The following is a 15,600-nucleotide window of genomic DNA, read 5'->3' as shown; positions in this document are numbered from 1 at the left end:
AGACGCTGCGATTTGTATGAAATCCTCGGACGGGTCCATCCTCGCTAGGCTTGGGGAGGCTCAGACGCTGCGATTTGTATGAAATCCTCGGACGGGTCCATCCTCGCTAGGCTTGGGGAGGCTCAGACGCTGCGATTTGTATGAAATCCTCGGACGGGTCCATCCTCGCTAGGCTAGGGGAGGCTCAGACGCTGCGATTTGTATGAAATCCTCGGACGGGTCCATCCTCGCTAGGCTAGGGGAGGCTCAGACGCTGCGATTTGTATGAAATCCTCGGACGGGTCCATCCTCGCTAGGCTTGGGGAGGCTCAGACGCTGCGATTTGTATGAAATCCTCGGACTGGTCCATCCTCGCTAGGCTTGGGGAGGCGCAGAGGCTGCGATTTGTGTGAAATCCTCGGACGGGTCCATCTTCGCTAGGCTAGGGGAGACTCAGAGGCTGCGATTTGTATGAAATCCTCGGGCGGGTCCATCCTCGCTAGGCTAGGGGAGGCTCAGACGCTGCGATTTGTATGAAATCCTCGGACTGGTCCATCCTCGCTAGGCTTGGGGAGGCGCAGAGGCTGCGATTTGTATGAAATCCTCGGACTGGTCCATCCTCGCTAGGCTTGGGGAGGCGCAGAGGCTGCGATTTGTATGAAATCCTCGGACGGGTCCATCCTCGCTAGGCTAGGGGAGGCGCAGAGGCTGCGATTTGTATGAAATCCTCGGACGGGTCCATCCTCGCTAGGCTAGGGGAGGCTCAGACGCTGCGATTTGTATGAAATCCTCGGACGGGTCCATCCTCGCTAGGCTAGGGGAGGCGCAGAGGCTGCGATTTGTGTGAAATCCTCGGACGGGTCCATCCTCGCTAGGCTAGGGGAGGCGCAGAGGCTGCGATTTGTGTGAAATCCTCGGACGGGTCCATCCTCGCTAGGCTAGGGGAGGCGCAGAGGCTGCGATTTGTATGAAATTCTTGGAAGCATTAATAAACCCTGCTTTCAGGCCAGGTCGCACATTTCCCGCTGATAGCCAGTTTATTTAATGCATCTACTTAACCTCTGACCCTGGCATCTGATTAACTCGAGGCTGCTGAGGCTTGCTGTTTCTCTCAGGAAGCTCCCACAGTCATAAAGCATTTCCAGTCTAAGCATTAGATGAGGATGAGCTACTCACTGCCCCCACCCTTTTTTTCTTTTTTGCAGTTAACTGACAATGTGCCAAACCTAAAATGGGGGGGGGGGGGCTGTCTCAGCTGCTTATGCCTCTGTGCCTGGGTTCAGATGGTCACTGGTTCCAATCCTCCACAGGAGAGTTTTCCAGTGTGCCCTTATGCTCCGAGCACAAGCTTTATTCTCATATGTATGCTTTTGTATCTTAAACAAGAGCAAAATGAGAAAAAACTAAAAAAACTAAATCATTCTGGTGTATAAATGGCAAATAAAGCTTCATTTCAGAATTTCCTAAATATATTTCCATACATGATAACTCTGAATTTTAACCGGTGGTCACATTAGCATTGAAAGCCCACTCAAAGCTTCTCAGTTAACTAGGTCTTAGATCTACCTCTGCTGGAAAATGTCCAATATGCCCCCTAGTTCATGTGCAATCATGTCTTCTACTTGTTCTCAGATAGTCCCCACCCCCACCCCCCCCCCACTACCAGGGGTCACAGGCCTTTCTGTCATATCCCCTTCCATCGGGGTCTTTCCCTCCAGCTTTTAATTACATCCTCGACTGGAGTAGTACTAAATGTTTTTGTTCTTCCATCCATCCAACCATCCATCCAGCCCTTATCACCCCAAAATGCTCCAGGGGTGCCATAAAAAAGCACTCGGACCCCAAGCCTCACTCTCACTTGTTAATGTGTGTGTACGTCACAATGGAGAGCAAGATTGGACACGTCGGCAGAGTTTTATCTGTATTCAGCACCTTTAAAATCAATGCACAGATGACTGCTTAAGGTATTACCATAAATATTACATCTGTTTGTTTATCTGATGCCTTCATCCAGAATGATGCATCATTGAGAAAATATGGTCAGCTAGTCCCTGGAATGATTGGGGGGTGAGGGCCTTGCTCAAGGGCCCAACATTGAAATCACTCTGCCAGTCGAGGGATTTTAATTAGCGACCATCTGATCACAGGCACACAGTCCTCACCTGGAATTTTTTCTATATCTCAAAGTATAGCAAGATGGGATATGCAAGAACTAAAGTATTGTGAAGTACATACTGCCTGATGGTGGGAGATGGTTATTTCTGCAGGTGGTTTTTGGCTGCATGCTCTTGTTACACAGAGAGTGCTCTACTCAACAGGACTGCACAGACCCCGGTGCCTGAACTGAAGGCCACGCATGGGGCAGAAGTGTAACCAAATGCATATTTCTGTTGCTCTCTATAGAAGTGGAGCAGATCGAAGCCATCGCCAAGTTTGACTATACCGGCCGCTCCCCACGGGAGCTCTCCTTCAAGAAGGGCGCGTCCCTGCTGCTGTACCACCGTGCCTCTGAGGACTGGTGGGAGGGCCGGCACAACGGTGTCGATGGGCTCATTCCACATCAGTACATCGTGGTGCAGGACATGTGAGGCCACCGACTGCATCACTGCACCCAGCAGTTTTACAGTCCATGCACAAATTAATACCTGCAAGCATTACCACAGTCACTGCATTTATTTATATAGCAGATGCTTTTATTCAAAGTGATGTACCTTTGAGTAAGGCAGAGTCAGCCGGTCCCTGGAGTGTTTGGGGTTAAGGGTCTTTCACAAGGGCCCATGGTGACATCACTGTGCTGACCATGGGCTTTGAAGTGACAGCCTTCGGATCACAGGCAGAGAGCCCAAACCCACAGAGCCACGCACCGCCTCACTCAGAAGGAACGTGCTTTTAAATAACTTTTACGTGTTTGACAGTTCCATCCTGTTACACATCATATGTATTTCACTTATGATATTGAAATCAGAAAGTACAGCTGATTTTAAATAATATTAAAATGTCAGACATTTCCATCCTGTTACGCATCAAAAGTATTTGTTATGATTTTGAAATCAGAAAGTACAGCTGATTTTAAATAATATTAAAATGTTAGACATTTCCATCCTGTTACGCATCAAAAGTATTTGTTATGATTTTGAAATCAGAAAGTACAGCTAATTTTAAATAATATTAAAATGTTAGACAATTCCGTCCTGTTACACATCAAAAGTATTTGTTATGATTTTGAAATCAGAAAGTACAGCTGATTTTAAATAGTATTAAAATGTTAGACAATTCCGTCCTGTTACACATCAAAAGTATTTGTTATGATTTTGAAATCAGAAAGTACACCTGATTTTAAATAATATTAAAATGTTAGACAATTCCGTCCTGTTACACATCAAAAGTATTTGTTATGATTTTGAAATCAGAAAGTACAGCTGATTTTAAATAGTATTAAAATGTTAGACAATTCCGTCCTGTTACACATCAAAAATATTTGTTATGATTTTGAAATCAGAAAGTACAGCTGATTTAAATAATATTAAAATGTTAGACAATTCCGTCCTGTTACACATCAAAAGTATTTGTTATGATTTTGAAATCAGAAAGTACACCTGATTTTAAATAATATTAAAATGTTAGACAATTCCATCCTGTTACACATCAAAAATATTTGTTATGATTTTGAAATCAGAAAGTACACTTGATTTTAAATAACATTAAAATGTTAGACAATTCTATCCTGTTACACATCAAAAATATTTGTTATGATTTTGAAATCAGAAAGTACACCTGATTTTAAATAACATTAAAATGTTAGACAATTCCATCCTGTTACACATCAAAAGTATTTGTTATGATTTTGAAATCAGAAAATACACCTGATTTTAAATAACTTTAAAATGTTAGACAATTCCATCCTGTTACACATCATACAGTATGTATTTCACTTATAATTTTGAAATCAGAAAGCACGCCTGATTTGATACTTTCTCATTACTTTAGGTGGCATATATTGATTATAATGATAAATGACTATGGTGTTTCCAGTTAATTTTTTATGACACTACAAAAGACAGAAAAATATTATGCTTGGTCTATACTGCTCTTGGCTTGGGAGGATTTTAAATAACATCTGCACCAATAAAGTAAATATTGAGAGCATTTCTGTAGCCAAATTCAACTTTTACAACGTAACAGTAAACTGGTTTACTGTTTGATGGAAGGATGGTCCTCAGTGATACCTGTTGTTGGACATGTTACTCTCTCTGTTGTGTCACCTCTCTGTTACTCACCTTGTTCCTGAGTATTTGCAGTGATGCTTGAAACACTCAGTGTTTGTTCTGTACTTTTCTTTATTCCATTCTGCACTTATTGCATAATGGCACCAGCTCAGATACCATTACGCTTGAGGAGTAACAGAGTAGAAGTGCATGGGGAGCAGCGGTAGTGGTATCATGTTTCAGGATGCCTGTATTTTATTATTTTTTATGGGGCAAGAAATGAGATCACCATAGCAGCAGACCGCAGTGGGTGTCCCCGACTGCACTAGCCCCTGTCCCTGAAGCGCTCTCTCTGTTCACGGCTCTTCAGGGACGACGCCTTTTCCGACAGCCTGAGCCAGAAGGCTGATAGCGAGGCCAGCAGCGGGCCGCTCCTGGACGACAAGGCCTCCTCCAAAAACGACATGCCGTCCCCCTGCGAGGCCTCGCCTGACTACGGCTTTGGGGGGGTCATGGGAAGGTAAGTGCGGCCACGCCGAGACTCTCAAGCAGCTTAAACCCAGATCTTCACCTCCTGATTTTCAGCTCCATAAAAATATTCACACCATGCAGAAGATGGGGAGTATTTATTTTATGATTAAGAGCAGTGAAGATGGGTCTGATATAATATCTGGAAGATTCTGTGTGTGTCGCACATACACACGCACACATTTACACGTCTACACGTTTACACAAGCTGCTTAAGGCTTACTGTGATCCCTGTGAAATACCAGGCTAGCTCTCTAATGCCTCTCTAAGCCACTCTGGGCTGTAATTAACCTTTGGGTGAGATTCAGTTTGGAAATTGTTTCCAAAGGGGAACTTCTCGCTTGAATTTCTTCCTGTATTAGCAGAAAACTTCCCCTTCTCACACCTGTTTTGCGACTTGAGATGGTAAATAAATTGTAATATGCTGTGGTTTCCGGGGTGTTGTGGTTGCTAATCGCCAAAGTAATAAAATACATTTTTAAATGCTTTTCGCAATAACACTTAACCAGTTAATGACACTGTGTTCTGAGCCAGAAGCCTCACATGGATAGCATGATCAGCTTACAAGAACAGCGTGTCTTTGGATGAAACCCAGAGTACATGGAGAAGTCCACTAGACACTTTGTACATTTATATCACGCAGGACGCAGGGCAGTGAAATCTCATTTAGCAGGTCTCCAGCCAGCAATACAGCATATGCAATATTCATATGTGGCAAATATTGGAGAAAAAAAAATTATAAAAATAAATAAACAGCATGCTGTCCCTTCCCAAATGGACTCTGTGTTTCACCTGCTAAGCACAGTACCTGTCTACCTGCCTCCAGAGTGCGCTTACGTTCCGACGGAGCTGCCATTCCCCGTCGCCGCAGTGGCGCCGACGGCCACAGCCCTCCTCGGGGTGTGGACACCCCCCCGCGGGCTGCCGCCTGCCCCAGCAGCCCCCACAAGATAGCCATCAACAGGGGGCGTATAGAGAGCCCCGAGAAGCGACGGCTGGGCACGTTCGGCAGCGTGGGCAGCATCAACTACCCCGACAGGAAGGTCTACCCAGAGGGCCACCCGCTGAGGCCGGTGCCAGGGGCCACGCGCCACAGCAGCCTGGGGGATCACAAATCCTTGGAGGCGGAGGCCCTCGCCGAGGTACCAATCGGCTTCTTCAGTTATCCAGTGCCTTTGCAGTCTGTTTCTTCAGCAGTGGAAGAACTTACTGCCAGGTAGCCAAGACTACCCTCTATGGCTTCACATTTGGTAATGGTATAACTGATGACAGAGGAGATTCTGGGATTTTTTTAAGGTGGGGGGCGTAAGAGGGATCATACAGTTTCATTCAGAGAGCCCACCTTATCATTAGCCAATGATATGTTTTGAATCAGTGAGTGCGAGGGGATGGGACTCTCCTGTGGCCTTCCGGCGCTCTGCCTGGGCCTGTATATGCCCATAGCTGGTGTTTTAGTCATGAGATACTAGCTTGAAGTTCCAGGTTACGTGATGAACACCAGTTCCAGAAGCCACCCAGTCATTATAAGTGTCCAAGCCAACACATCCCGGATTCCAGCATTAAATCAAAGACAATCCTAATACTCTGCCCCACTTTGCATGTTCCTCTCCCCTTAATCCTTAGAACCCAACAAACGCAAAATGCGTTGATTTTCACACCCACTAATCTCAGGCTCGTAATTAGTCTCAGCCTCGATATGTGTAACGAACAGACAAGAATCGCATATCTTTGGAATAGAGAGAACTTGATCAAGTTGCACAAATTCTGCACTAAACTATTCCAGAGTAATCCTGTGCACAATGAGGCACATATTTTAAACATTTTCCACCAAAAAGCACCCCAGATAACAAAGCGCGTTTTAATTTCCGCAATGATCCACGCACTACCAACTATCAGCAGAACAGTAAATATAAACCAAACGAATGTATGTTACTCCTAAAATATTTGTTTTGAACTTATATTAGGATTTGGTATGCTCTGCTTTTGTGTGTTTGTTTCAATATTTCTTCACTTCAGTGGATCATAAACTAAACAATGGTTTTCTATTTCAATTTGTTTCAGATGTCATAAAGTAATAAATAAAAATAATAAAAAAAAAAAAAATATATATATATATATATATATATATATATATATATATATATATATATATATATAAAAGCATGCATTTGCTGTGTCCTGGGTATGACTTTAAAATGCATCTGGCCCTGCAAGCGGTTCTCGAACTTTCAGGGAAACAGTTTCTTTGGGGGTTGATGGCGGGTTTGGCACTTGAGCCACCGTAAAACAAATCAAAACTGCTCGATTAAACAGGCACTACACCCTTCTGCTCTCCGCGGGAGTAGCTCTGCTGCAGCTACCTACAGGAAGGCTGCACACACCTTGCAGGGGATGGGGGGAAGCCTTCGGGGGCCTCGGACGAGTGGAAACCGTTGGAGAGCCAATAGGGTCAGACATGTGGGTAGCTCATGTAAATACAATGTTATGAGCTTAAAATCAAAGGGATAGAAGAACGCTCAAAAATGGATAGGGTTCAAAGGGCTAATCAAAGCAAGGACAGAAGATGCATTAGTAAATACATCTGAATTGAGGAGAGACTTGCACTGTGTTAATCTCTGTGTCATGTTGAATAGTATAGTTGATTATGCGGAAGATAAGAAGATACAAATTTTTTATTTATTTTATAGGCAAGCTTCACCTGATTGTCAGCAGAACTTGAGGTAATGGAATTATAATAACAGAGCTCTTGTGAGGGTTTTGGAAAAGACACTGATCAAGTTTAGTAGTATGATAATGTCTAAGTATCTTTTTTCACTGTTTCAGTAATATACCTGATGCCATTAGACAGTTTGTAGATAAAATTCATACATTCATGGATATTAACATAGGATTAAATCACCAAGTGCATCCTGGGAGTTAAAGAACTTCTCAGGATGGTGACATATCACTTTTGTTTTGTTGCGCCAGTCTCCTCAAATCCAATCCTTCAATCAATGATATAAGCCCTGTTCTGGATGCTACACCATTGTTTAGTGCTGACATTGCAGAGTGTTAATGCTTTAAGCAGAGCAGCTTTGCTGTAATATCTTGCCCTCTGATATTCTGAAGATACTGATTAAGGATGCACCAAACACTCGTTGGACTGAGCTGACTATCTGTCCACTTTCGCTCATCCTCTAGATCTTCTGGACTGGAGTGCTGGGTAATAGGTCGTGGTCTTGGTCTGTGTGATTCAGCCTACCAATGTTCTTTGCTAGTGATTAACTGCTCTTACTTCCTCTGCCATTTAAGGAACTTGTCATCGTTTTGTCTTTATCATTCAAACAGTCAAATTGCTTGAGGGAAAATGTCCAAATAGTTTGAATTCTCAGAAGAACGGATGGGACAATTGGGCAATACATGGTGTTACATAGTCAGTGCTTTATTTGTGTCTCATGTAGGACATAGAGAAGACGATGAGCACGGCCCTGCACGAGCTACGCGAGCTGGAGCGCCAGAACACAGCCAAGCAGGCCCCAGATGTGGTGCTGGACACGCTGGAGCCCATGAAGAATCCAGCAGGCTCAGAGCCGGGCAGCCCGCTGCACACTATCATGATCCGCGACCCGGACGCTGCCCTGCGGCGCAGCAGCAGCTCCAACACTGAGATGCTGAGCACCTTCAAGCCGGCGCTGTCAGCTCGGCTGGCTGGGGCCCAGCTGCGGCCGCCGCCCATGCGGCCCTCCAGACCCGCCCCAGCCCAGCACCGCTCCAGCAGCTCCAGCTCCTCTGGAGTGGGCAGCCCTGCCGTCACCCCCACCGAGAAGATCTTCCCTAACAACTCCTCGTCATCCGACAAGTCCGGCACCATGTAGCCCTGACAGCAGACTTCCCTGCGGTTCGAAGGAGATGTTAGACATTTGTGCGCTTTAGACTTTTGTTTGAATCTTTTTCTTTCTAGAATCTTCTAGACTGTTTACTTTGCAGCCTTGGTGATGGGCCATGTGGAAAAATTCAGAGGGAGTGTAAACATTTTTATCACTGCACTGCATCATGAGCTTAAGGGAAAACAAGAAACATGCCGTAGCCACAGAAATGTATTTGAACTTTTATTTCTAATTTTTACCTCAGAAAAAATGAACATTGAAAGACTTTAGAGTTAAATTTAAGTTGAACATCTCTTCCTGCTTGCCCAGCTTCTCTTTCAGAGACTGCAGAAGATGCAGGTATGAGAGGGGCCTGGCATTTCTGTCCTGCACTGGTCATCCTGACATTTGACAGTTCTTGCCTTCAAAGGGCTGGTCAGATTTTGAGAGATTACCTGGTATATCCTGTGTCTCCCAGACTGGATCTAACGTCTTCATCAGAATTTCTCTCAAAGGTTGTGATCTCCTCGACCAACAGCCTGTGGGTTGTATATAAGTACTTACTTGAAGTGGTATTCCTTTTGTTTGTAGTTCAAGGGATATTCATCAAAATAACAACATAGAGAACTTGTACAAGTATATGAGATGCAGAAACCTAAAACCAATATTCTACCTAATCGTAACATACCTGTGTATGACATGTAGTTTAATCTGTATATTAACTTGAGTAGACATTTTTTTGTATGTGTGACATTGTACAGTTTGAGACGGAACAGGCAAGACGATGGCAGAAGAGAATGGTGTTTATTTCTAAACAAAGCACACACAAAGGAAACTAAAATCTGTGTGCAAAAAGAGTGCACATTCAATTTTGTTTTTTTTTCTTGTTTGTTGCAAACAAAATTTCACTGAGATGTTGATGACAGTGATATTTTGAAAAGGTGTGTATTTGCAGTGAATTCCCACTCCAAATCATTAACATATTTATGATTCAACATAGTGCTAATGCCACATTTCATTTATAGGAGTTTACAAATATGATGTTTACATTGTTTTACATTCATGCACATTCCATTCTTTATTGCATTCCATATCTGTTCATATTTTGTGAATTATCACAGGACTTAATCTTCTCTGTTTGAAAATGGCTTTAGGGATCCAGTAATGACAGTACTTTGACAGTGACTGTACAGGTCTTGGGAACCTGGGGTAAGGATCTACTGAGGAGGCACCACTGCACATTCAAAGGATCTTTCACAAGCCAGACAATTATTGAATTCTATAACTTTTTCAGCACATATTTTCCAGAGATGCATCCATCCATTCAACTTCCAAATGTCAGGGTTGCAGGGGACTTGGAGCCTGACACAGGCAGCATGGAACTTAAGGCTGGGGTACCAGTATGTTTCCACAGATTATCTTTCAAATGCAGTTGTGTCCAGTCCACACTTCTTCCTGTCTAAGCAGATGGGTCTTACAACCCTGCCACAACAAAGCTAGATGCCCATTCCTGAGAATCCCACCCAAATCTCAGTGACCCCCAGGAGGCTGCTGGTTCTTTTTAAACTCTGTTACTACAGGGTGCTGGATACAGCGTCATTTGGAGTCACACAGCATTCAGGTCGGGCTCTAAAGACGCATCTGATGCTCCCCTTAATGTAGTTCCTTAACATTTAACATGTTTGTGTTCAGATCTGTATATTGTTACAGCCTCCAGGTGGGTGGATGTTTCTTTGGGTGTGTCATGGTGTTCCTGGTCTATCCAGTCTTACTGTGGTGTGGTTGATTATTTTTAAAGTCATACTGCAAATGAACCATTCAGCACAGAAACAAAAAATATTCAAAGCATAAAATATTCAAAGATGTGTCACATCTTAGACATAACATTAATCTTAATTATGTTCCATGACTTCTGATACCTTCAAAGCAGATAAGTTCCTGTCTGGTATGATCAGTTACTCGAGCCTTTCTGATACTTTCATGTATTTAGCTGGTTTTTCAAATGTTCTTTTTATCTACTGGTCAGTCTGAAATCTGTACCCAGCTGAAAGTGTTCATCCTGCTTTTTAAAGCTACGTTGCATTAACTTGTTTAACCACTGGGGGTTGCCTGTGTATCCAAAAGAAAATTAAATGGCTGAACAGAAAACTTTCCCTTGGTTTTGTGAAAAACATCAGTTGTCAAGTAACATATCTGCTACATTTTGTTTTGAAAGTTTGTAGACAGCAAAATTTAATATTTTCTGGACATCAGTACTTTTATGATGATAACATCATCACTCTAACCCCTCTCCCCCAGAAATACATTAGTCTGTTTAAAACTAAACATATAGTTTCATATTCTCATTTATTTCATTAAAACACACACAATACACAAAATCACACAACACTTTCCTGGTTATAATTGTTAGTTTCTTGTGTATTCTGTCGTATGAAAAATATGACTGGATGATGCTGAGATGCTTGCTGGAAATGACATGAAACTTGGAATGACAAGCTGTGAAGCACAGGCTTGGTGATTAAGACAGGAAACGAAAATGCACTCTCTTTGGTGTAGATGTTAACCACATACACTGAAACAAACCATCATCAAAAAGAGAAACATCCAACAGTATTTCCTTTGAATGGTTGAACTTTGAACTTGTTGAAGTCTTCTATAGCTCAATGTCTAATTTGTATGTTTTGGCTTAAGGTGGATTTGTAACATACAGCCATTTTGGCCCCACAGTGAAAGCAGAAAAACATAATACCTTAAATGAGTTTACTTCAGTCAGATTTAATGTCATATCTGGACAACCTCTTGCCTGTTCCAGTCTGATCTATAAATTGCTTGCATTGCTGCAAAAATTTACTGGAAAATACTGTCAAGATTTGTGTTTTTAATTCAAATGTGATGATGTCCCAGAATCTGACAGATTCTTGATGTCACTTTAAGTGGTTAAATGTCTCAGTGTAAGGAATATCTGGCAGTCCATCATTCCTTCTCCTCAGTCCTTCATCCAACGTGCTCTGTCCATGTTGCCGAAGTTATGTCTCTCAAACCCTTCCCCTCTCTGTCTCAGAATGCATCTCACTTTTGTCCATTTTGCGAGATGATTTGTGAACAAACCTCCAATCAGCAGGTGTCAAAAGAGTGAATAGCACAGCAGTTGCCTTGTTTGGTGCTGTTGCGGGACCCTGTGGCATTGTGGCGGGCTGGCATCTTTTGAGGTAGCATGAGTCTGCATGTCTCTGCCCTTGTGTGTGGTGGGGAGGTCAGACGTGGCAGCATTGAGTGTTTATTCTGTACCTTCTTTCAAAACCCACTTGATGTGACAGTTTGACAGAGACTGTTTGTCGTGCCTTCTTGTTAACATGCACAATGTACGCCTTTGCCTTCAGTTTTGTGGGGTAAGGGAAACAGAGAATGCCTATAGAGACCTGGTGTGAACATTGTAGGTGTAACTTCTGGATTATTTCGGCTGAGAAGAGGGTAAGTGAAAGGTACAGAGAATATATACCATCAAGAGCCTCAGGAAGCAATACTTGTAATCCTGACAATATTTGGTTATAGTGCATATGCTGTTATGTAGATAGATCTGAGATCCAAAAATTAAATTCAGAGTGTTTGAAGCCTTCAGCCCTCCTTTGTAACACTGCATCTCAGATTAGTGTTTCATGTGGTCTCTCCTTTGTAACACTATATCTCGGATTAGTGTTTAAGGGTTTCCCCTATGTAACACTGTATCTCAGATTAACATTTGAATGGGTTTCTCCTTTGTAACACTATATCTCATATTAGCATTTGAAAGGGTTTCTCCTTTGTAACACTGTATCTCAGATTAACATTTGAAGGGGTTTCTCCTTTGTAACACTATATCTCATATTAGCATTTGAAAGAGTTTCTCCTTTGTAACACTGTATCTCAGATTAACATTTGAAGGGGTTTCTCCTTTGTAAGACAATATCTCAGATTAGCATTTGGAGTGGGGTTTTCCTATATAACACTGTACCTCAGATTAGCATTTGAAGGGGTTTTTCCTTTGTAAAACTATATCTCTGATTAGTGTTTGAAGGGTTTCTCTTTTGTAGCACTATATCACAGATTAGCTTTTGAAGGGGTTTCTCCTTTGTAACACTCTTTCTTGGATTAGCTTTTGAAGGGTTTTCTAAGGGCAGACTTCAGTGCCGTGTTTTTACTAGAACAAGGCCGATGAAATGGTCCTGCAGCAGTTCATCTGGATGGTAGGAAACAGTATTGTGACTCATAGAAAGTCAAGGAATTTTAGGACATATTCCTCTATCTGTGTAAAGAAATAATATGTTTGAGCTTTTCCTTTCCATTGTAGCTGAGACGATAGTATGGAATATGACATCAACAATATGGCCACTGAAGGCATACGCTACATAACTGCCTCCCATTACTCCCAGTAAGTAAGTAAACTTTGCCAGTCATTCTGACTTGACAATACAATAGTTGAGAAGTGCCAGTAGTCAGTCAGTGATTGGTCAATGCAGTTCTGGTTTTAATTTTAGTGAACACACGGCACAGGAATCTTGCCATTCTATCATCTGGTATGCTGACCCCTAGCTAAGGATGAGAAGCCTGAGCAGGCAATATTAGAATTTGGTATGCAATTGCCCACCCTCTGGTGGCCAACTTTAGCATTGCTCCTCTCATAATGAGAAGTTTTTTTATTCTGTAGGTTACCATTCCTTGTAAAGCCATTAATTAGACAGATCTGTCGCATTTTCTCTTGAAGGATATGCACAATGAACAGTCCATTTGCTTTGATCAACAGCCTGTCATTTCAGATACTAAGCACTTTTTCTACAAGCTACAGTATAGAAAATTTAAGCCCATTTTCTTATGTTTCAAAATTCTTATAATGCTTATTTGAAGATCATACATATAATAAAAAGCACAGAGTTAATAAATTCTAAGCAAATGGCTTATTGACAGATATCAAAGATACTGTGTTGACATTTAATGTTACAGTAGTATTTTGATAATTTATTGCCTTTTAGATTTTTTTCCTAAGGGGTATTTTTAAAGTGCCTTTGGTGCACATCATCATTTTTTAACAGACGTGAATAATTGCTTTTTTAAACGATACTGTGTATGTTTGATCATACTTGATCTTTAGACATTTTTGTTGTTTCATACTGTAACCGAAATCAAACCCATACACTGTCATCAGAGGGAACCAAATGGCATTTAGGTTGTTGAAACGAAGGAGGTGACGTGATATGTATGACTTTGCATTTAGGCCATAAAAAAGTGGAAAAATATGAATGAAACCTGTTACACATCCACAGCTACTGGAAGAATTTCTATCAATACTGTAGATCTGATATACCTGACCTGTATCAACTTCCTTATATATAAATGTGAGGTGAAAAGCAAGACGTTGAGTTTTGAAATTAAACAGTCATGGTGGATGTATGTTCACTGGCTACAGGAAGCTCATTGCCAGCACCTTGAGTTCATTCAAACTTGAGTTTCACATTTCATGGCTTGATTTATGTTCATTTATGTTCTCTGTGGTCAGTTACTCCCTTCACCTATGATCTTGGCCATTTGATGTATAAAAAAAGTGCTCACACTTCCAATCTAACAAATCTCAGAGTTTACGCCAACTTTAGCTCCTTTAAAATAACCACTTCTGTCCAAGGCAACTGTGCATTGACCTCCCAGCAAGCAATGAAATGTTGTGATGTTTGACGTGTAATAAACTGAGAGTGTGGAATAAGAAAGTCATGTCTTGGTTATTTGTTACTTTTTTGTACACTGCAGTGAGGAAGCCATGGGCCCTAAGCTGCAGTCATCCATCCTGAATTTTGGACAATCAATTAATTAGTGTCTGAAATGTTGAACTCTGTAATGAAATGTACAACACGGCACTGACCAAATGTAGGGAAACAACAAGCTAGTATTCAGTAAATTCAGCAGAACTCCTCCTCACCAACACATGTTCAACAGATATTTCGAAACAATACACTGTGCTCTTTATACTTATTGATTATGATCAGTTACTGGCTGTTGAGTCAGTACAATGGTGGAAACACTTCAGTTCCATGCTAACACAGTGAGAACACACAGAGCTGGGGTACAAACCCAATCACATCCCTGAAGGTTTGAGGCTACTGTGATACAAACTGAGCTACTGTGATACCCACTGAGCTACTGTGACTCTCTACATGGGTTACCAAGCTTGATCTGAAAATAGAACAATTTTCAAAGGCAAAAAATAAACAGTGACTGCTGCTATCTAGTAAAACATTCCACTCATAAAAAGCAGGCTAATTCTTTTGCAACAATTGTGCATTTGCTTCCACATTTTAGTAGCAACCTATTCATAATTTAAATTAATTGTATTAATTTAGCAGGCGCTTTCGTCTAAAGCGACATACAAGTTAGACAGATTACAAGCATACAGCTGTCTAGGAGCCAATTTAGGTACAACTGCTGCTTGGCTGTGCTTCCAATGAGTGACCAGTAACAATTAACCACAAGTTAGCAATGGAGACCTTATATCAGAAAAGCTAGTCAAAATCAAATCAAAATGCCGTGAGGACTCAGTTCCTATTACACAACTGCAAAATAAAAGAGCATCTGGTATTGGAAATTGAGACCAAAGTAATGCAGCAATGGACAGACAGCATGTGAGGGTCAAGTAGATTAAATAGCTCTTGAGTTCATGAGGGAATCGGCTGACCTGATCGGCTGACTGGATGGGTAGCTTCTTCTAGAGTGACACTTCTTTCCACATGGTAAACTGTAAAGGAATCACCAGGTGATGCTGGATGAAGATGAAACATAGATCTTGATGTGTGATGCACTGTAGGTAGGTGCTGCTCCATGAAGCAAACACTAAAGAGCCAAAAGGGAGCTAACTAAAAGAGAATGAGGAATTGTAAACCATTTCTTATTATTGTAATGCTTCTTCAGTGCTTCTCTTAAAAGTGAGTCTCCCCTTCCTTGCATTTTCCTGCTGAGTTACATATAGTTACAGTAAAACTGATGCTGTCGCACTCATTATGTCTTTTTTGATAATTACATGA

At 41.8% G+C, this 15,600-nt stretch overlaps 1 protein-coding gene across 2 annotated transcripts in view; it reads left to right on the top strand.

Moving 5' to 3' along the window:
* Positions 1-14,292, top strand: part of LOC111833093 (SLIT-ROBO Rho GTPase-activating protein 3) — a 90,660-nt gene extending 76,368 nt beyond the window's left edge. For both annotated transcript variants that reach the window (XM_072714952.1, XM_072714951.1), the window contains exons 19-22: positions 2,383-2,563; positions 4,555-4,704; positions 5,539-5,854; positions 8,153-14,292. In XM_072714952.1, coding sequence (XP_072571053.1) covers positions 2,383-2,563; positions 4,555-4,704; positions 5,539-5,854; positions 8,153-8,566 — 1,061 coding nt within the window. In that variant the 3' untranslated portion in view covers positions 8,567-14,292. The remainder of the gene's footprint in view (positions 1-2,382; positions 2,564-4,554; positions 4,705-5,538; positions 5,855-8,152) is intronic.
* Positions 14,293-15,600: the final 1,308 nt, after the last annotated feature.

Source organism: Paramormyrops kingsleyae, chromosome 8 (assembly GCF_048594095.1).
Source record: "Paramormyrops kingsleyae isolate MSU_618 chromosome 8, PKINGS_0.4, whole genome shotgun sequence".
In the NCBI taxonomy this organism is placed as follows: domain Eukaryota; kingdom Metazoa; phylum Chordata; class Actinopteri; order Osteoglossiformes; family Mormyridae; genus Paramormyrops; species Paramormyrops kingsleyae.
The sequence above is the reverse complement of the archived record's forward strand: the minus strand, read 5'-3'. Positions and strand labels throughout refer to the sequence as shown.